Below are 21,135 nucleotides of genomic sequence, written 5' to 3'. Positions count from 1 at the left end.
TCTCTTCTCTTCTCTTTAATTTGCTTAATTGGCATGAATCAACAAAACATGTTGTTGGCAAAGCAGTTTACCGAAAATTCATATACATATCACATACTAAATACATACAGTAGGTGTCACTGATTCCTATTCACCACACCAGATTACAAAAGCTATTTTTCCTCTTTCTCTTCTCTTTCAATTTCTCTTTAAGGGTGTAAAGCACACATTCTTTCCCGATACGATATATTGATTCTTTGGACAACGGCACAATATCTACTGATATCACAAAGTCTGCGACGATTTGGATTCATTTCAGGGGCCTGCGTCCGATATGAGACGACACATCATTTAACACAAGCTGTTACATTTCCATATATATTTACAAGAAAAAGCACTAACTTGGCGTTTAGAATTTGGACAGAGTTGGATATTGGGTATTAAGAAACTGTAGGGGTGTCACGACTCTCCATATCCTTGATTCCATTCCATTTAAATAATATCTGACCGTTGTTCGCAATGTACCACACTCAGTGTTTCCTCTAGAAGTTTTTCAGCTGGGATACCACAGGTCAAGCAATCGGCCGGTTCCAAACCCTGACCCTGACATACTGCAGCAAACCCAAACAAAAAAAGAGATTAATGAAGGTGAATGGAGGGATGGATGTCAAAGGAGGATTTTTTTCTCCTCTTGCGTGTTGTGAGGTTTACTGAAATGGAAAAAAGAGCTGTTGTTGACTTTCTCTTCATCCTTCATCCACACAGTGGTCTACCTTCAGCCTCTCTCTCTCTCTCTCTCTCTCTCGCTCTCTCTCTCTCTCTCTCTCTCACCGTTCATTCAGCAGCTCAAAAAGCGTCACAGACACACTCCCGTGCACCCACACACACACACACAGAGAGAGAGAGAGAGCAGTGAGTGACCAGCAGCTGTTTCCTGTCGCCGTCCAGAGCCTGACTCTGCCCCTGCCGCTTCCTTCTTCCCCAAACATGAAGGGATAAGAGGGACGGCGTGCCATCTCTGGCTGCTCTTTTTCTTTTTTCGGCGAGGATTCTAACTCGCCGCTTGTCTTCTCCACTTCAGCCTTCCTCCCTCTCCTTTTCTACCTTTCGTCATTTCTTTTTATTACACAGTGACCCCCCTCCCCCCCATGTCCCCCTTCCTTCCATTTCCCTCGCTCTGTCATTCTCTCAGCGCTTGGTTCTAATTTTGGAAGCATGGAACCTCGGGGAGCGCTCTCCCAAAGCTATTTACGTCCTCCCCCTCCTCCCCCTCCTCCCTCTCCTCATCTCCTCTCCCACTCGTCGGCCGGGAGGAGAACAGCATGAAGATCCTTTGATGCAACCGAGCAGGGGAATTCTGCTTCTCCTCGTCTCTCTGTATTTTTTGTTGTTAGCTGCGGGAATAGTGGCGAAGAGGCTGCAGCAACGGATCCCTCCTATCACGCCTCAGCTTTATGGAAAGGTTTTCTTTTTTTTCTTTTTTTACAGGCTACACACAGCATCTGGGATTTCATTGATTCCCCCCTGGTCGGGGTTTTTCTCATTCAGTTTGGTTGGCAAAGACTCACAGAGGGGTTAGGTGCACCAAAGGAAACAAACTCCCCCCCCACCTCTTTTTTCTTCCATCTGCAACATACCAGCCACTGTCACTGTTTTCAGAATCCGGAAAAGTTCTCTGCATGGATCAGGACTCCAGCTGATCAGACTGACCGGAGAAAGTCCCATTTCAGCTTATTGTAAAGACTGAATTCAAGCTGTGGATCTTTCCCTTTTTGTCGATTTGGATTCCTTCCTCCAGCCGAGCAAAAAGGCAAAGATTTCTGCAACCGGCATCTAAGGCTACACCATTAGAAAAAGAAACCAGGAGCCTTGTCCTAGGTTTCAGTGACTGGCCAGCACAGACTGAAGAGCCAGACAGCGGAGGCTACGGGAACACTGGAAGGCAGAGGCTGCCTGCAACCAAGTAAATAAATCAAACTGAACAGGATATCTATCACAATAAAAGCACAGAGGAGGCTTGTCTGCATTCTCTTTGGAATTTTTGATGGAATTAACGGTATTTTCACCCTCCAAATCAGTTAAATAATGAGCATTATTTCAAGAAAAGCTCCGAAAACAAGTTTTTCTAGAAAAAAAGTTTTCGATTTTGAAGTAACCGATTCATTCATTTCAATCCTAGAATGAGTACTCTGTGATAAAATCTTTTTGAAAGAATCTTTCAATGTTTGGCAACTTGAATCCTAAACAGAGCCATGCCGATATCTCGGAAGAAGAACTGACTTGGTGGTTTATTCTGTGACAACAAAATAGAGCTGTCTCTTGCCGTGGCATGCTGTTGCATCCCACGGTGTAGGATTGTGCACCATGTTGCAGACCATCTACGAGACGGAGTCCTGTTTCTCCTCCGCCAGCACAGACAGCCACCACCAGCCTCTGGAGCTCCTGAGTGGCAGCAGGGGCTCCAGCAGCACTACCATGCCCACTGCCGGTGAGTCATCTCTGGGAAAAGGAGAGGGGGGGAGGGGCGTGCTGGTGGAGGGTTGATGGTGGATCAGACTAAAAGGTTTGGATCCAAATGTTAAAAGGGTTATTCATAATGTCTGCTAATTACTTTGTAGTGTTGTTGCTCATGATGTTGTTGTTGTTGTTGTAAGGAAGGCTGGTAACAATAATAATAATGGTACATGAATTATCATGAATTTATGCATGACTTGATGCATGAAAAAGCATTCATGCAGTACTTTGTGAATCAATAATGTAAACGGAGTAATAGTATCTCATGCATGACCTAATGCATAAACAACACGTAAATGAATGCATCAATTGAGGAATTTCAATCATTATGATTTCTGATTTATTAATATACCGGCAGACTTCTGTCACCTTTTCCATATCATGTTCTGGTGTATTGCCGACGCTCCTAGTGTATGTGGATGGTTATAGGCTTTTTTTGGTGGGGGTGCTCAGAGATTTTGTTGATAGAATAGAGGGGGTTGAAGAAGTATTCAGATCCTTTCCCCATATAATGTACTAATACCCCACTGTGAAAAAAACCCTCTGAAAACAAGTAAAAGTCTTGCATTGAAAATGTTACTGCACAAACGCAGAAACAGACACACACACACACATAGACAGGCAAAAGGGACCAAACACCAGCGCAATTAGAGGTCCGGACCTCACAGAGTCAGCAATGCACCGCTCCGGGTCAAGAGTCTTCCCTGGGGCACCATTAATCCGCGCCGTGGACACTTCCAAATGGATCAGGGAAATATACTTAAAGTATTAAAAGTAATAGAACTCACTGCCGAACAAGTCCTCATATTTTAGAAAGTGAGCTGGGTGTTGGTCTAATCCTTTCAGCTGGCCGTTATATGCAATGCTAGACTACTGAAACACTGAGCCACTCAATACTGTATATCCATTCATATACAGATACGTGTTCACAACCTGTGGAAAATAAATTATAATAAAAAAAGAGCTTGACATAGATGTTGATGCAATAACAAGGCATAAGAATGACTCAGTCTTGAAGCAAAGCACAGATCCATGAAGCCTTTTGTCTCCTCTTCACTTTTTTAGGAGAAAAAGGGGCCACAAGGGCTGCTTCATAAATCACACTCTCTCGTGATTTCATCCACTTCCATCCACTGCTGAGTGCAACCCCCTGTCAGTTCATGGGGCAGGGATGGCCTTCGTTTGGGATGTTTTGGGAGACTTTAAAAGAACATCTTTTGAGCACCGTGAATGTTAAGTGCAACTCCCAGGACACTACCTTTATCTTCATTTTTAATATATGTTTAGTATACAGTACACTGTGTATACAGTATACTGCAATACTTCAACCAATGTGTCCCTGAGCAAGGCACCTAACCTCCAGAAGGTTAGGTTAAGTTAAGTTGCTCCAGAAGCATGCAACCTCTGACATATCTAGCAATTGTAAGTCCGTTTGGACAAAAGCATCAGCTAAAAAATATATAGATAGATATATATATCTATATAGCATATATAGATATATCTATATATATAGTTTTGTTTACTTTGAACATAATTAAGAAACACATGTACATTTCAGCACATCCTAAGCAAATGATTTCATAATGATTGCCAAGGATTTAAATAAGGACTCCCACGTTCAAAAAGGAGAAGGAAGAACTTTTCTCGTTATCTACTTTTGCACTTATATTCAACAATAATTCTTCTCCTAATTATATATGTGTAATACATATATACATACTTACACGCACATATACAAATATACACTGAGGCATACATACATGCAAATACACAGGGTGAGCAAAACGGTGACATTGTGCTGTTCCCCGTTGTGGGAATAATAAAACATTTTGAATGTTGAATCTCTGAGTCTGCTGTAGCTGCCAAAGGGAACTTTGGACTGTGGCTTGATGCCAGCAGGTTGTTGAGCTACAAGCTGCCTTTTGGATGCGTTTAAGGTGTTGGCGTCAATGTGTAGCCTATGTGTTTTTTTGTTCAGACTTAATAGGCTCACACACACTTGGACATTGATGTTGTATGGGCAATGTGTCCTCAGCTGTGTTGTTCTCAGATTAGCCTTTTTATTTGCTCTTTAAACCCAGTTCAGACCAAAGATTTACGATGTGATGAGCTGATTCTTGCAACTTCTTGCAACAAGCCGGTCTGCAGCGTTTTTAAAGTGCCCATATTATGAAAAAAAAAATCATTTTTCACGGCTTTCTACGTCACTAGAGACGAGGTGGCTAACCGTAGCATGCTAGCTCCTTCTCAAGGGCTAAACACTGTTCCAACACCACTAGTTGACCAGAATCTCCAAAAGTACTACTTCCTGTCCCTGTTCTACTTCCTGTCCCTCTTGTACAGGTATTCCACAAGTGTCCCTGGTCTAGAAGAAGTCCCCCAGCTTATCCTGCCTTGGACTGACCAAAGCTGGAGAAAGAGTTATCAGCTGATGAGATCTTACCGAGCTACTGAGCAAGTGCAGCTCCCAACAAAGATAGGATAGAAGGGAGATGTCTCACTCTGGAGCTAAACCAAATGAGATGTCTCACTCTGGAGCTAAAACTAGGGTGATGTCTCACTCTGGAGCTAAAACAGAGACCCAAACACACAGGGTGAAAACAGGATCTGCAGCAATGTGTAGTACAACAACATCATGGTGTTTTTAGAAAATGAAACCATGGAAACCTATCCTGGTACAACCTCAAAATACAATTAGGAACCTGAAAATGGGCAGAATACAAGCACTTTAAACCTGCCAGGTCACGCCAATGCGACAAGACGGTGTGTCATCTCCATGACAACGCTATGTTGTACATCCATTGTAACTTCCAACTTTTAGGCTTTTGTGTAGCTGGATATGTATTTTTTCTTGTCTAAATATGAATTTGGATTGGGATATTGAGAAGCATTCTCCGATAAACACATTTTATTTCTCTGGTTTAGAGCTTTGTTCTAACGCCGCCGGGCACCCCCCTCTTCAGTCACTCTCTTTCTCTATGAGGCTCTGTCTAAAACTCCGCAATTTCAACCAGATGTTTGCAACATCAAAATAAAATGGACTATGTATCACTTTATTTCTAGAATTTTAGCTGACTTTACCAGCTGACGTCTCTATTGGCTGTTGGAACAGCTGACATCTCTTACGTTCTAAAACCAGCCTGTGTGATTTTAACAGCTGAGTCGCAGCAAAACGATCAGCTGGTTTGGTCTGAACGGAGGTTTAGTCATATTGGTCACTGGGAATGACGTCACACCTTGTTGAATGCGTTGCATTTACAACTCAGATTTTTCATTGTTTTCAAGGCAGCCACGTTGGATTTTTAGCTCTGGCTACTCTAAGGATGTCTTAGTTCTGAGCTTGGAAATCCAAGGTCCGGGGGGCGCACATATGCCTTAAAACCTCTTATGCATTTAATGTGACGCTGATGTGATCCTTTGCATTGATTCTATTGCTAACAAAAAAGATGGCCAAACTACATTGCTGTATCTGTGAGCAAAAATATTCAAACTAGAAGAATTCCCATCTCTGAACCCTTTATCAGCTGATGTATGTTTACTATTAGCAAACGGTGGCCTTCATTTGGAGCTGTGCGTCTGTCCAAGAAAACAGATGTCACTTTGGCTCTGTTTTGGCCTCCACTAACTCCTGAGCTCTTAAGCTGCTAAATGCTCCACTGTGCTCACCAGCTAGTCTCTAACTTTGTCCGTCTGCTGTTTGCTGCTTGGCCGGGAGCTTCTAATTGGCTTATCAAAGCTACCGGGCTGCACACCAAAACAATGAGCTGAAAAGATGCCCGAAATGCAGAGTTAGTTCATCCTAGTGAACTGCTCCTTGGTGGGAAAAAAAGTCTAAATTGGGATTTTCAATATTGACCAAAATAAACATTTTATTTGACACAAATCATTGACTTTTGGAAAGATGTTGCATGTGGTAAGATTAAAAAAATCTCATCGTGAAAACAGTGGAAACCATGCACAGTGACATTTCAGAATCCAAATCCGAAAGGAGTTTATTGCCACAGTAAGTTGAACCTACATGGATTTTCTTTTCTTTGGAGTAAGGAGCCAAAATCATAATCACAATTAAAATGTCACTTAATTGCCCAGCCCTAGTTCATCCCTATGAGGGACCAGCTTCACATTCCATACAGTCAATGCACCCCCTGGTAATATGAAAATACTGAGAAGTGCAGCGTTAAGTAAATGCATACCGTCTGTGTAAAAGACGTTAAGCCTGGTGTAGCACACCAGATAGCATCCGCTACAGGCTGCCAGCCCATAATACTTCTGACCCACCCTCAGTTTCTGTGGCAACGCTACACATGTGACTTCTCTCTCTCCAAGCTTCTAATTTGACTAAAGTACACACAACCATTACACTATTTTTACCTCACTCTCTTGCTCTGTCTTTTTTTCTCCCTCTCTGTCTCTTTCTCTCTCTCGTGGCTTTTTTTAGAGGGTTTTGCAGGGCTGATGTCATAGTGCCTATTTTCTCTAAGCAGCATAGAACGAGCAAGACAGAGAGAGCGAGAGATAGAAAAGAGAAAAGATGAATACTGGTTTCCAGAAATACCTCCCAGCCACCGCAGCAGCAGCAGCAGCAGCAGATAAATAGGGAGACAGACAGTTAAAAGTCAACTCCCATGGACCTCTCTCTACCTTCTTTGTGTCCTAATGAACTATGCATTTTTCATAATCAGCCCTTAGTGTATCATCTTTCCAATCGGGCTTAAACCACAGGCTATTAGACCAAGTTTGTCTCTGTTAAGTCTCCATCTTTGTTGCTTCTCGACGACGTTTCACTTCTGGGACTTCTCAGGTGAAGTCTGGCCATTGGCATTTGCAAAGTAAAGGTGCATCTTAAAGATTACAAAATGTATCTATTATTTTCATTTTGTATCTTTTAATATTGAATTCAATTTTAGTCCATGTTATTTATAGAATCAAATCATAACAACTTGTCTCAAGACACTCTATAGATAGAGTTAGTCTAGACCACACTCTATATTTAACAGAGACCCAACAATTCCAATAAGCCTTTAGTACGACGGGCGCAGAAAAACTTCCTTCGTCGGCAGAAACCTTTGTGGTCAAAATAAAGATAATGGAACTGTTACTTGAAATAGTAGTTGTATAGTAGTAGTAGTATTTCATGGCATAGCAGGGCATAGCAAGTTACATACATACAGTGTATATACTCTATATACACTGTGTATGTTTTTGTATATATATATATATATATATATGAAATTTCACTTGTATTTGTGTCAATGAGTTTATTTATTTTTGACACACCGCGGTATCAACTTTGGTGTTGTGTACTTGCAGTGGTATTGGTTCCCATTACTAGATCTTTGGCATTCGGACATCACAACAACAACTACAAAATGTAGTTTCAATGTTTTTGGATTTAAAACAATGCAGGTGCATGATCATAAGTGGCGATAGCAGATTATTCCACCGAGGCTAGGGAGGCTAGGTTAAAGCTTTATCAATGAAAATGTAGTCTATACAAGATATAAGATTACCTTTATTGTCCCGCAGAGTGGGAGCTTTGTGTCGGGCTTTTCACCTACGCTGCTGCCATGAAAACAATATTTCTCACAGATAGGACATTCCTATTGGCTGTTCTAAAAAATGAAAATGTTGTGTGCAAGATGGAGAGATAATGTTGGTAATGTAAGTACAGGTGTATGTAGCTAGCTAAATTACAATATGTCATCTAAAAACACTTTATAGGCCTACAAGTTCCATTGAAAGCAGGCAGCAAAACAGTATTAAGCTTCACACAGTGAGTGTGTGCTTTTCTAGTGGGATGGGCTTAGGACAGAGAGAAGAGAGCTACAAGACCATCTTTTCAAATTCTGTCTTTTTTTGTCACCTTTCCAGAAAACTGCCTGCGGCAGCTTAAGGGGCTGCCTTTAAGAACGCTACTGGGAATCGGCCTACATCTGACCAGTGCAAACATAGGCCGTGAATCTGTGCCTTATTCACATTCTGTACATTATAAATTTCAGCCAACTATGTGAAAAGGCTTCACGATTGACAAGTTTGTGGTTTGTGTAGCATAAAGAGTCGTATTAGCGCAAGGTATAATCGCCAGTCTGTGTTGGTTTCTACCAGAATTCACTGACTGGACAAACTGGACGGACAGTCCGTCTTTCATTCTTTTTACTGCATCCGTCCTGGTGCTGGACTCACTGAGCTGTAGTCGGTTAGAAACTGACACGGCTGACTGAAATGTTGCCTCTTTGTCAGACTGGACATTTGTGCGTATGTGTGTGTGTGAGAGTGTGCGTGCGTGTGTTTACCAGACTAAAAATGTCTTCAGTTTGACGTCAGACGATGGCTGCTGTGGAATGCCGCTCTTTTGCCAAACGGACTGTTCAACACACACACACACACACACACACACATACACACACACACACACACACACACACACACACACACAGGGATAGTGTGTGTAGTGGAAGGGGAGTCACGTGCGTCACAGTGAAACACCAGAATATTTGTTCAGGTAATTTAGATCTGAGTGGCCACACACACACACACACACACACACACACACAAACACACAAACAGGGGGAGGGGGGGCACAATATTTGTTAAGGGCTTAATATGTGTCGAGCCTTTCTGAATGAAGTATTGTGGTGCTGCAGAGACGTTCCGGCCTACCGATCATCCCCTCCAATATCATGAATCATAATGCAAAAGCAGTCACAAAAAATCACAAAGAATTTGAGATTTTCTTCATATGGTGCCGCCCTAGTGAGCGGTCACGAACCAGCAAACCTGAAACTGGAATGCTTCTTTGCATGCGTGTGTGTAGTCCGGTCGTCCTACGCAATGGAGGCTGAATAAAGATCGGAGCTTTCACCGAGTATAACAACGGGTTTGAAAGAGTAAACGCCGCCTCACGCTCATGCTGTTTCAGCGCGGTCGCCACGGTGTGAACGGCGATATGTCGCAAACGCGCAAATGTTACATATCACAGATTGTTTACAGAGATGTTAGAAACTTTATTCAACACGCAAAAAAACTTTGACTCGCAACATCTGGCAGGAAAACCGCAATTCAATTTTATACCCCTAAATGGCCCCACTTCAAACTGAATCGATATAATACATATGTAATCTTTATCCTTTTAAAGTGTAACTCGGGTTACTTTTTGAAACCCCACACTCGCCTAATATACATAATCTAATGACGAGAAGAGAAACGAGCTGGGTCATGAGCTCCAGTAACAGAGACAGACAGACTGGGAAGTTCACGGGAGCTACTGGCTGCCGCATCTGCAGAAACCTGCATGTGTGAAAACGCCTGCTGGGGGCGCGACCCGTATATACAGGTTTACTCCTGGACCAGCGGCCACTTGCTGCCTGTCATTCCCCCCCTTTCTCTCCTTTCAAGTCTTTGCTGTCCTGTCAGAAAAGGCCTTGCATGCCTCGCTGTTGCGGGTGAAAGGCTCACACTGTACTGCCAGTACCACCTTCTCTTTCTATGAGGTCAAAGGTCAGATGTCAAGGCTGCGACCACAGACAGAAGGATTTGGATTTGGATTGGATGAAATCTTTCCTCCTCTAAATAATCCCAATCCTGCCGAGCAGGTCTAATGAGCTTGGTCACGCGGGACACACAAGCAGAGAGGGCGAGCAGGAGGTGACCATTCACAACGTCATAGGTCACACTACACCCGAGATAATTCCTAATTCAATTTCCGCCTTTCTCCTTCCTCCGTCACCAAAAGCTATTAATTACCTTCCTGTTTAAGTTTATTGATGAAAATAACTGTCTAATTTACGTGACTTTTCTTCCAGATATTGCGGTTACAATTAGATTTTTTCAATATTTTCATAATGTTGAGTTCTCTGTGTAACAGATTAATCACGTCATGGAACATTATAACCGTTCGGTAGAGGCAGGCTGGGGGAAATCATATTAAAGTTACAAAAGGTAAATGTTTACGAGTAGTGTGATTTTTGGCGAGGACCTGTACCAAACAAAGATGTTTTCTTTAGTCTGTAGGATAGGATTTGGAGGCAGAATGGTTTGAAACACATTTTTCCATGAACAAATATTACACCCCTCTGCGATTTGGATATTGCACTAGACCATACTTCGAATCTGATAACATTGGGATTAATTGTGCAGCCCTACCTGTTGCAGCTATTAGTGTAGGACAGAAGTCTGACACCATCTCACACCTGAACACAAACATGTTACATGTGCCGCAGGGGGCGGCTGTGGCTCAGTGGTAGAGCGGTTGCCTGCCAATCGGAAGGTTTGTGGTTCGATCCCCGCCCCTGCAGTCATTGTCGAAGTGTCCTTGGGCAAGGCACTGAACCCCAAGTTGCCCCCGGTGCTGCGCATCGGAGTGTGAATGTGTGTGAATGTTTATCTGATGAGCAGGTGGCACCTTGTACGGCAGCCCCGGCCACAGTGTATGAATGTGTGTGAATGGTGAATGTTTCCTGTAGATGTAAAAGCGCTTTGAGCAGTTGTTAAGACTGGAAAAGCGCTATATAAATACAGCACATTTACATTTACATCTGAGACACACGTGGCGTGTTCATCCAACCAGCTCCCCGCGGCACATTTTGGACCAACTCATGTCTAACATCATGAGGCTTGCAGGAAGGATGCATATGAACGTTTTAGTCCACCAAACAGATGGCTAGTGCATGTTGAAATGTGACCAGCCACTCACTAGATTACCCCTGCTTTGATAGTTTGTGAGTGGAGCAAATCTACCAGCCACTTGCATACTTCACCAGCAATTGGTGCTAATTTGGACCCTGCAAAGAAAAACTCTACGTTACGCACAGAGTAGTAGGACAATGTGACTGTGTAATGTTGTCATTTGTGTTTGGATAAAATTGGTATTGGAAAAATGTATCGCTCGGGAACAGGAATTAAGGTCATGCTATTGGTATCAAAAATGTTTGGAACAACCTAAATACTCTCTCTCTCTCTGTCTCTCTGTCTGTCTGTCTGTCTGTCCGTCCTGCAGTAGTGGAGGTGAACAGCAGCCTCCCATCGGGCATGCAGAGTCCAGGAGAAACAGCAAGCGAGCAGCGGGGAGGAGGTGGAGAAGTGGGTGAGTGTGGGGGGGCAGGGGGGTCCATATTGCAAATGGAGGTTGGATTTAGATGGTTAATTACACTTTCTTACACTGTACTGTAACTTTATGTATTTATATTTATTTGTTGGGGCATTTTTAGGCTTTTATTTGGCAGGACAAGACTGGAAAGGGGAGGGGGGGGGGATGCATGCAGAAAAGGGCCACAAGGTGGAGTCGAACCCGGGCCGGCTGCATCGAGGAGTAAACCCGCTCTACCAGCTGAGCTATCTGGGCGCCCTGCACTGTAACCTTTAATTGTGAATTTAGAGGACAGACACAGAGCCGTAGCCGAGCCAAATTTGCAGACTTTTTAGTTCATTAACTTTATTGGTTATCAGGTAAATAAAAACAGCGATACAGATCTGCCAACGGCCAACAAAAGGCCTGATAATCAGCCATGGCCTATGATCATGTCCTTTACCGGTTTTTGACTGTTCAACAAAGTTTTTTGGGAACCACTTTGAACTGCCCTGAATTCTTGCTGAAAAGTGCTGTGCAAATATTCTGGATGCCAGTCGGACTTACAAGTCCCGCCCACAACATTTGAGTTTGCTCTGGAGTTTAGAAGCTCGAACCAGCTCGAACCAGAGCTGTTTGGACCAGGAATTTTCTTTCCTGGTTGGAACACCCCCCATAATCCCAGCCCAGTGGACCAGTATCAGACTCATATTCTGACTAGAATCTGAGTATGACCACCTCAGGCTACTGTACAAATAAAGCTGCCTTGCCTTGTCTTTTAAAGTGCATCAGTAGACTGTTGAAGAGGTTTCACAGGATTCTAAGGATCTTTGTCTGGAGTTACTTGTAGGGGGACTCCACCAAAATCAAAATGCAAAGTAAAGTAATGAAAAGTAAAACAAATATGATGAACAGACAGAAAGATACAGAAGAGGATCAGGGCCACATATAAAAAATGTATTTGAGTTCTGAGTTTAAAGTGAGAATTCTGAGGATAAGGAGTCAGACTTTTTTCTCAGAATTACCTGAAACTCCGAATTGAAATACATTTTTTCTATGTGGCACTAATCCTCTTCCGTAGGTAAATAGAAAAAAGAATCATTTGATAAAATCACACTTACAGAAATAGCAGTGTATGCAGGTAATAAAGTTGAGCTCTTGTCCATTGCTGCCTTTCCAGTTGGGGGTCTGGGAGAGGGCCCAGGAGGCGGAGGCGGCCCAGTGGATCTGCGGACAGAGCCCAGGGTGGGCTCTCTGTCGGCGGGCACAGCGGCGGTGGACACGGCCATGAGGGAGCAACAGCTCCAGCAGGAGCTTGTGCTACTGAAACAGCAGCAGGAACTGCAGAAACAGCTGCTGTTTGCAGAGTTCCAGAAGAAACACGAAGTGCTCACCAGACAGCACGAGGTCCAGCTGCAGGAACACCTGAAGGTAGCTACCCAGGTCACTCAGTAAGGAAACAGCCGTCCCCCTGGGTGACGTCGTCTTGTGTTCTTTAACCCCCCAATGGAACACAAGTAGACTTTGTATTCCACAATTACGGTTTTCCATCAGATTACAAACCTTTTGTTTTTTTAAATGTCTCATGATATATTTTCTTTAGAAGTGTATTATTCAAAAGAAAGTTTCAATATACAATACTATCAAATTACAATACTTCTAAAATAGCATTACAAATCAAACCAGCACCCATGTATGGGGACAGAATGGAATCGGGACAGAAGCATATTGTCCCAGCCCTACCTGCAGTGGCGATTGCCGTCTCAGTAAAACGTGTATGTGTGTTTGTGCGTGTGCATGTGTGTGTCTGTAAGCAACAACAGGAGCTATTGGCGGCGAAGCGGCAGCAGGAGCTGGAGCAGAAGAGGAAACTGGAGCAGCAGAGACACGAAGAGCAGGAGAAACATCGGCTGGAGCAACAGCTGCTGCTGCTCCGGAACAAGGAGAAAGGCAAAGAGAGTGGGTCCTACTGCTGCTGCTGCTATGTGCTCGCATCAGTGGTGGAAAGTACATTCACTCAAGTACTGCACTTAGAAACTATTCCGAGGTACTTTTATAGCGCTGCACAACATGATGTTTTATCGTCATCGCAATATTAACTGCCGCAATACACAGGCTGCAACATATTGGGAAAAAGGCACCGGTGCCGTATTAGCACCCCCCTCCACACACAATAAAAACTCTTTGGATCTTCATGATTCAGCTGGATGACATCCTTTCCATTCAAAACTACAAATTTTGCTAGGCCGAAAAGAACGTTTAACATTAACGCCATTAATAACGTGTTTAACTGACAGCACAATAATGGATACATTAATATATCCTTTTACAAGTATATCTAGGTATATAAACCAAGACTTCAGCTCCTCCTTTACCAGCTGCACTGGTACCCGCAAGTGATTGACACGTGAATGCATCACTAGTTATAATTCAATAACACAATATATACGATTGTGAAATGTGTCATTCTGCATAATAAGTACTTTTACTGTTGGTAGTAATGTAGTATACTTTGATTCTAATTCTATTAAACTTTGAGTTCTACACGTTGGTAGTGCTACTTCTACTTGAGTTAAAGATCGGAGTACTTCTTCCACCACTGACTGCCACGCTATGCACACAAAATCTGTTATAATATCCTTAACATAAATAAAGACGTGCTTGTGTGCACATGTTGGCTGTGTGAGACAGAGACATGTCCTGATTGCTGTCCTCGCTCTTTGATTGTGTTTCGGAAGGTGCAATTGCCAGTACAGAGGTGAAGCTGAAGCTGCAGGAGTTCCTTCTGAATAAGAAAGAGCCGGGCATCGGCGGACTGAACCATTCCTTCTCCCCAAAGGGCTGGTGAGGACTGCAAAGACAGATCAGTCACATCACTGCGTTTCCCTTCCGTTTAAAGACCTGCAGACGACTGCAGCAAGCAGCTCCTGTACACTGTGTTCATCAGTAGGATGCAGTATGAAACCGTTAAATGGGTTTATTCTGCACGATGCTAGGCCAGGCTGAACAAGCTCTTAAAGCACAGGGCAACAAAAGAACTCACACCACCTTTGCAAATGAAAATTTAACTATTTGAGCTTTGCATTTTTTGTTTGTTTATTTTATAAGATAATGAAAATTTAACAAACTTAAACTTAACGTCTCACATCTTTATTTACGTATAATAAGCAAAACGAACCCTTACTATAAATTGAATTATTAAATCTAATGTATTTACATGTTAAAATGTATTTTCAAGACTGGTATTTCTCTGGTAGGAAAACCGATGGCGTGCCTTCTTCAGGTAGGGAATGAGTCCTTACTCAGAGTAAAGGAGGTTAAATACCTTGGGGTCTTGTTCGAACCAGATCCAGGGTACAAGCGGACGAAATGGGTTTCCTCAGGAGGGGGGCTGGCGTCTCCCTTAGAGATAGGTTGAGAAGATCAGTCATCCGTGGGGGGGTCGGGGTAGAGCCGCTGCTCCTTCATGTTGAAAGGAGGCAGTAGAGGGGGTTCGGGCATCTGGTAAGTATCTCCAACCTGGCCTGGGAACGCCTCAGGATCCCCCAGTCTAGGCTGGTTGATGTGGCTCAGGGAAGGGAAGTTTGGGGTCTACTACAACGGCAAACGCGGTTGTTGTGATTGTTGCGGCGCTTACAGTAGGTGAGATAGACTGGTCCAAGGCACAGGCTAGTGGAGATTTTCTCCAAAGCATTACAACATCCAGGTATTTTTGGCATACTGCAGATTTTGCTTTTGTTTGCAAACTGCATACTACCTGCTACCAGTTAGCCAAATCAGTACGCACGGCAAGTTTAGTATGTGGTTTTGAAGACGGCCTCGGTCTGGGTTCTTGCCCTCTCCCAAAAAGCCCAGTCTCCTCTGATTGGTCACCTGGCCAACTCTGTTGGGATTGGTCTACCAAATTCCAACAAGCCACTTGGCGGCCTGTGCTTGCTCCGTAGGTTACAACTGGCCATCCCCACTCCCCTGCAACGGCTTTTCAAAAGGCAAAAGAGGAGAGCAGTTGGAAGCAACGGCACCAAAACCAACAGCAACGTCCCAAGCTTGAAACCTTTAAACCAACTGAGGACTTGCCAAGTACTATCGAGAAGACCCATTTCTGGCGCTAAGAAGTCGTCCATGTTCTTCCCGCTTTCCAGGTCGTCGTGATTTTGACAAAGCTCAACTGAAACAAATGTTTTTTGTACAGTTTTACTTTGGCAGGGTGCCAGCTGCTGTACCAGTTGTGGACTTGAGCTGCGTTCAGACCCCCCAAAAAAAGCTATCTGGCGATTTTCCGCAGGGTTGTGCAACAGTCACTTAAACGGCCCATTTTTGTGGCGTCCTGTTGTGCTCTGTAACCTCCCCATCTAGCACTTTATATTTCACAGTTACTGTTTTCTGTCAGATTGTTTATAGAGCGTGACATTTCCGACCGCACTTGAAGGCAACATTGTTTTACAGAGAAAGGGAGAAGAAGACAGATTGACTCTGCTTTGTTGTCTGGCAAAAAGTCAGCTGTTACCTAAACGTCGGGGCAGTTCAGTGCTTGTGTGTTTGGTGTTTTAAAACGTTCTCGTGGCAGCCATAGAGCCAGTGATGTTTCCTGCTTCCTGTACGGGACTCTTACCCCGCCTCGGTCTGACCTACGCTGACATGACTGGTCACCCCAGCGTGACGTTGAGTTGTGTTTCTTTGTTTTTTCCTGTGTTCTTGTGTTTTTCCTGTGTGCCCCCTGCCGCAGCCACCGCCCGCAGCCTAAACACACTACCCCCATTCACAATAAATGAAAAGACCTGTGTTTTTGCTGCAACGTCTGACGGCGGGACCCAGGCTGTGAAAAGGCACAACCTTCTTTATTATCAGTTACACAGTAATTGCAGTGAACTGTACTGTGTAAATGGTAAAGTGTCTCTCTGTCACAGATCAGAGAGTGACAGGCTAACATGATCTGATCATGTTGACTCATTGATGAAAACTTAAGTCCACAGGTGTACTGGATGAGGAAGTTGCAGTCTTTTAAGGTGAATACTGATGTGGTGAGAATGGTTTTTTTTACGTCAGTCATATGTACTGTTTGGAGTTACTGTGTGGTGGGGATACAGTGGATCGTCATCTGCTTGATATGACGATCATATGGTAAAAATGACACAGAAAATAACAAGGGACCCAGTTCACCTTCTTCATATGATGATCCCTTATCATCGCCTGACAGGACACTGAGCAGCTGATCTAGTTTGTGAGGCTTCAACAGTTTTGCAGTGTGACCTCAACTCAAACATGCTGCTTCAATACTTACTGACAGTGTGTGGAAGCAGGCCCATGTTTATGGATGTGTCCTACACTGCCTCCAGCAAGCGGGACTAGTCCTAGGAGAGAGTGGGATGTCGCGGTTTTATGGCACTTGGAAGTGCAACGTGGCAATAATCATGGCATGTTGTCGCCATCAATGGTTGTGTAGTTCTGTTGTTGACAGTTGCACTGTGAAATATAAGCCAGTGGTCAAATTTGAAATGTGGTTAATAGCAATCCTTTTTAATTGGATTTGGATTGGATTTAAATCCTTTTTAAATCCAATGTAGTTTAGATTGTAACTAAACATGCAAGCATACAGTATATGTAAATAAAAGGCAATGTGACAGCAGTTTTACCAGCCTGCTAACTAACTTTGTGTGTGTGTGCGTGTGTGCGTGCGCGCGCAGGGGAGCCCAGCATATCTCCCTGGAGCAGGGCTCGCCTCCACAGAGTAACACTCCAGGAACTCCTCACTCCTACAAACTGCCCCCACTGCTGGGAAACTACGAGGGCAAAGACGACTTCCCACTCCGCAAGACAGGTTGGAGAGACACCTACAGACAGAGGGAGGGTGTGTGTGTGTGTGTGTGTGTGTGTGTGTGTGTGTGTGTGTCTGCCACTTGCCATGTAAAAGTAGGTTGGCAAAGGATTTCGTGGAGGTGGAGTGTGGTGGTAGGTGTGTATGTGTGAGTCTGAGTAATCAGGGAAGAGGTAGCATAAGCACGCAAACACACACTCAGACACACAGATATAACTGATAGCTTGTGAAAGCATTTTCACTGAACAAGTCCATGTACAGTCGGAGTTCAGGGCTTGAAACCGCTTAAAACTAGAGTGCGGGAGCTTTGCATATAAATAAACGTCAGTTCCATTCGAGCCCTTGCCAAACCAGTTCACCCTGCTAATTAAGCCTATCGCGGTGAGGGAAAGCTCTCTGTAGTTCCCAGTATTCTGCACTCCAGCTAATTGGTTAACTAAGCCCTATCCCAGCAAATGCAACACGTGGCACATTGCAATGGTAACAGTGGCAGATTTACTATTAAAGATGCAATGTATTTTCAGAATCAAGTGCATTTCCATTCATTTCCCATGTTCCATGTTTATATTTCCATGTTTTTAGCACATTTTCTTGCTAAGAATGTGAGCTATGACAAAACATCCAGGTTTTACTGGATTCAGGACTGCTGGATACTGCTAAGGCAGCTTGAAACAATATAACTTGGATGCTTTTTCCTCCTCCTGCTCCTTGTTCCTCACCTTGGCTTTTTAGATTAAAACTACCTTAGCCATGCCATGGCTGCTCATCCACCAATTAAACCAGCCAGCCAAAATGTAATGTAGGATTAGCAGAAAGCCTGTGCTCCTCTATCCGCCCCTAAAACTGTATTCTTTTTCCTAAAAACTGCTGCTGGAAATTTCAATTTCTTTGCGAGAGTCAGTCCAAAAGGATTAATCAAGAGAAGTCTTAGTCCAAGTCTAAGTCAAATAACGCCTGCTGTTGGCAAATCACCAGATACCTTAAAATACCCCCGTGAAATACTCAAATAACACAAGATTAAAAAAACTCAAAATGAACAACACAGAAAAACTACTACATTGACATGAACTGTATTTTTGATGTCTTCCAAACAGACTGTACTATGATATAACACATTATGGCTGATTTTAGCACCAATTTTAGCACCAAGCTGAGCCATTTTCATCCCTCCTCTCTCCCTAAACTGCAGTCTCAGAGCCCAACCTGAAGGTGCGTTCACGGCTGAAGCAGAAGGTGGCAGAGAGGCGGAGCTCTCCGCTCCTTCGCAGGAAGGATGGGACCGTTATCAGCACCTTTAAGAAGAGAGCCATCGAGATATCAGGTGAGCGCACACACACACACACACACACACACACACACAATGTTGTTAATTCTAAAAGGAAAAGGAAGAAAATAGACAGAAAAACTCAGTAATAGTGTGTACACTGTGTGTAGTGTGCAAGCTCACTGTATATAAATAATTCTAATAATACATGAGACATTTCATGAATTTACCTCTCTCTCTTTTTCTGTGTGTGTCTGTGTCTCTCGACCAGTCTCCTCTCTCTGTAGTAGTGCTCCAGGTTCAGGTCCCAGCAGCCCCAACAGTTCCAACTCAGCAATCTCCAATGGCAACACAGGGTCGGTCCCCAACATACAGACCGAGGTACAAACACACTCAAACGATTCCTTTTTTAAGTCTTCACCACATATATGATGTGAGTCTGCACAGACATGGATGTAAACTGCCACTTGACTGGTTGGTGGAGGAATACAACTGTGAGGCGGTTATTCTTGTTTTTAAGAATTTAAAGCGGAATACAAAATATAACACCCTGCCTTCTTGCACGTGTATTGACATTTAAAAAACAGAGGCCCAAGATAAGTGGTTAAACCAGCGGTGGAATTTGTGGACAGATGATAAGGACCTCTGTCTCACTTTACTAATTAATTTGGTATGCATTTGTATGTATGCATTTGGCATCCTTAAATACAGAGATATTAAGAAATTATAGAGTATTTATTATAAGGTTAACCCCTTTTTTTTGTTCGAGGGGGTCCTTGAGAAAATTATACAGAAAGTACAAAATATGTAACCAATATGTGCAGGTTAGCTTTTATATGACGTAAACATGTAGCGGGATGACGGCTGGACAACTTAGATTATTAGCACATGTGTTTGAGAGGGACATGAGCTCGTGTTTTATTATGCATTGAAGCAGCCAATGCAAAGAATCCAGCTCTAGAAAGAGGATTCAGAGAGCCAAATGACTAAATTAAGAAAGCTGGAAGTCATTGCTTATTGTAGATGCTAAAAAAAAACAAAGTTACCGTAACATCTTGAGCGTATAACCGGTAGGATTCCACAGAGCAAGACACAACTAACCAGTCTGCCTATGTGTCTGTCTGTCTGCAGCTGAGATCTCTTCATCAGACGCTGGGGGCTGATGGGACATTAAGTCCTCTGAATCTCTACACATCGCCCTCCTTGCCCAATATCTCCTTGGGGCTCCCTGCCAACACACACATCACAGTGAGTCAACACACACACACACACACACACACACACACACACAAACCTACATCAGGGGTCTGAAACCTGCTCCGGTCTCAACTGGTTACCTTAGACTTTCATAAAAGTGATGAATATTGGTTTGTTTCTTTACATTTTTATTTTCACGTATCATAGGTGTATGCCTAAAGTTATTCAAACATTTTCCATTTAGTCTACATAACATTTCACTCGACCAAACCACTGCGTCATTGTGGGCTTGAGTTTTCATAGACTGGCTACGGATTAAAAATCCAAAGAATTATATTGAAAGACATTTACAGAACAAGAAGTATTATAGAACAGAAGAAGTATTTGACGGGGGGATGAGAAAAAGAGAGCAAGTTTAAAACTGCTGCAGAAAGCTGAGCAGAGCAAGTGGATGGTTAAGAATTGGATCAAATGGTCAAAAATGACAAGAAGAAAAATCACAATCACTAATTTTGACTTATTAGATTGTTAACTCAAGGCTCAAATATGTTTTGCGGCTCTAGGCCGACTGTTTGTAGTTTTGTTTCATGGCTCTTTTGATATTAAAGGTTGCTGACCCCTGACCTACAGAAAAACGAATGGCAAACAATAATGCATGCTGTAAATATCCAAGATAGCTCCTATAGAAAACCATCTACAAGAGTGGGCAGGACAATAACCACTTAGCCCTTAGTTACTGTTGCAAATTCAGTCTACAATGATAAAGGAGAACAGTCCCAACTCAACGTTTTCACTCATTTTTTAACATTTATATCATTATACTAGTTGATTTGATCCATACAGTAATGGTTGTGTGGTGGCTACCTAGACTGGTCTGTGTGGTAACTTTGGTAATGCCCCTCCACCCCTCTACAGCCCTCCCAAGCACTGTCTAACCAGCAAGAGGCTGAGCGGCAAGCCATCCAATCCCTGCGAGGGGGCGGAGCTCTAACAGGGAAGTTTCTCTCCACGTCGTCCCTACCCGCAGGTAATCTTCACCAAAGCTCAGCCTTTAACTTAGTATGCTTGAATTATGATATTATAAAGTAATATTATTTATCTAATACATTAATTGTAAGAATTAAATAGCTGTGAAACTGTATTTCACCTGTGTTTCTTTGTGCTAGTAGCAGCAACTTGGGTGCGTTATGCAGAAGATTCATTTTTTCTGAAGACAAACAAATATCTTTCAAAAGTAAAACTATTAATACCGCACCGGAAAAGTCTTGCGTTCAAATGTTTACTTTGAGTAAAAGGTGAAAG

The 21,135-nt window shown here is 43.2% G+C and overlaps 1 protein-coding gene across 1 annotated transcript in view; it reads left to right on the top strand.

Moving 5' to 3' along the window:
* Positions 1-1,951: 1,951 nt before the first annotated feature.
* hdac5 (histone deacetylase 5) overlaps positions 1,952-21,135 on the top strand; it is a 35,051-nt gene continuing 15,867 nt past the window's right edge. Inside the window, 11 exon segments of the mRNA XM_034895281.1 lie at positions 1,952-2,327; positions 2,330-2,467; positions 11,489-11,575; positions 12,738-12,988; positions 13,372-13,516; positions 14,296-14,401; positions 17,242-17,375; positions 18,562-18,693; positions 18,908-19,017; positions 19,768-19,884; positions 20,749-20,860. Of these exon segments, the coding sequence (XP_034751172.1) occupies positions 2,309-2,327; positions 2,330-2,467; positions 11,489-11,575; positions 12,738-12,988; positions 13,372-13,516; positions 14,296-14,401; positions 17,242-17,375; positions 18,562-18,693; positions 18,908-19,017; positions 19,768-19,884; positions 20,749-20,860 (1,351 nt within the window). The 5' untranslated portion in view covers positions 1,952-2,308.

The sequence above is a fragment of the Etheostoma cragini genome, chromosome 15 (assembly GCF_013103735.1).
Source record: "Etheostoma cragini isolate CJK2018 chromosome 15, CSU_Ecrag_1.0, whole genome shotgun sequence".
In the NCBI taxonomy this organism is placed as follows: Eukaryota; Metazoa; Chordata; class Actinopteri; order Perciformes; family Percidae; genus Etheostoma; species Etheostoma cragini.
Note: the sequence above shows the minus strand (reverse complement) of the source record. Positions and strands in the feature narration are given on the sequence as shown.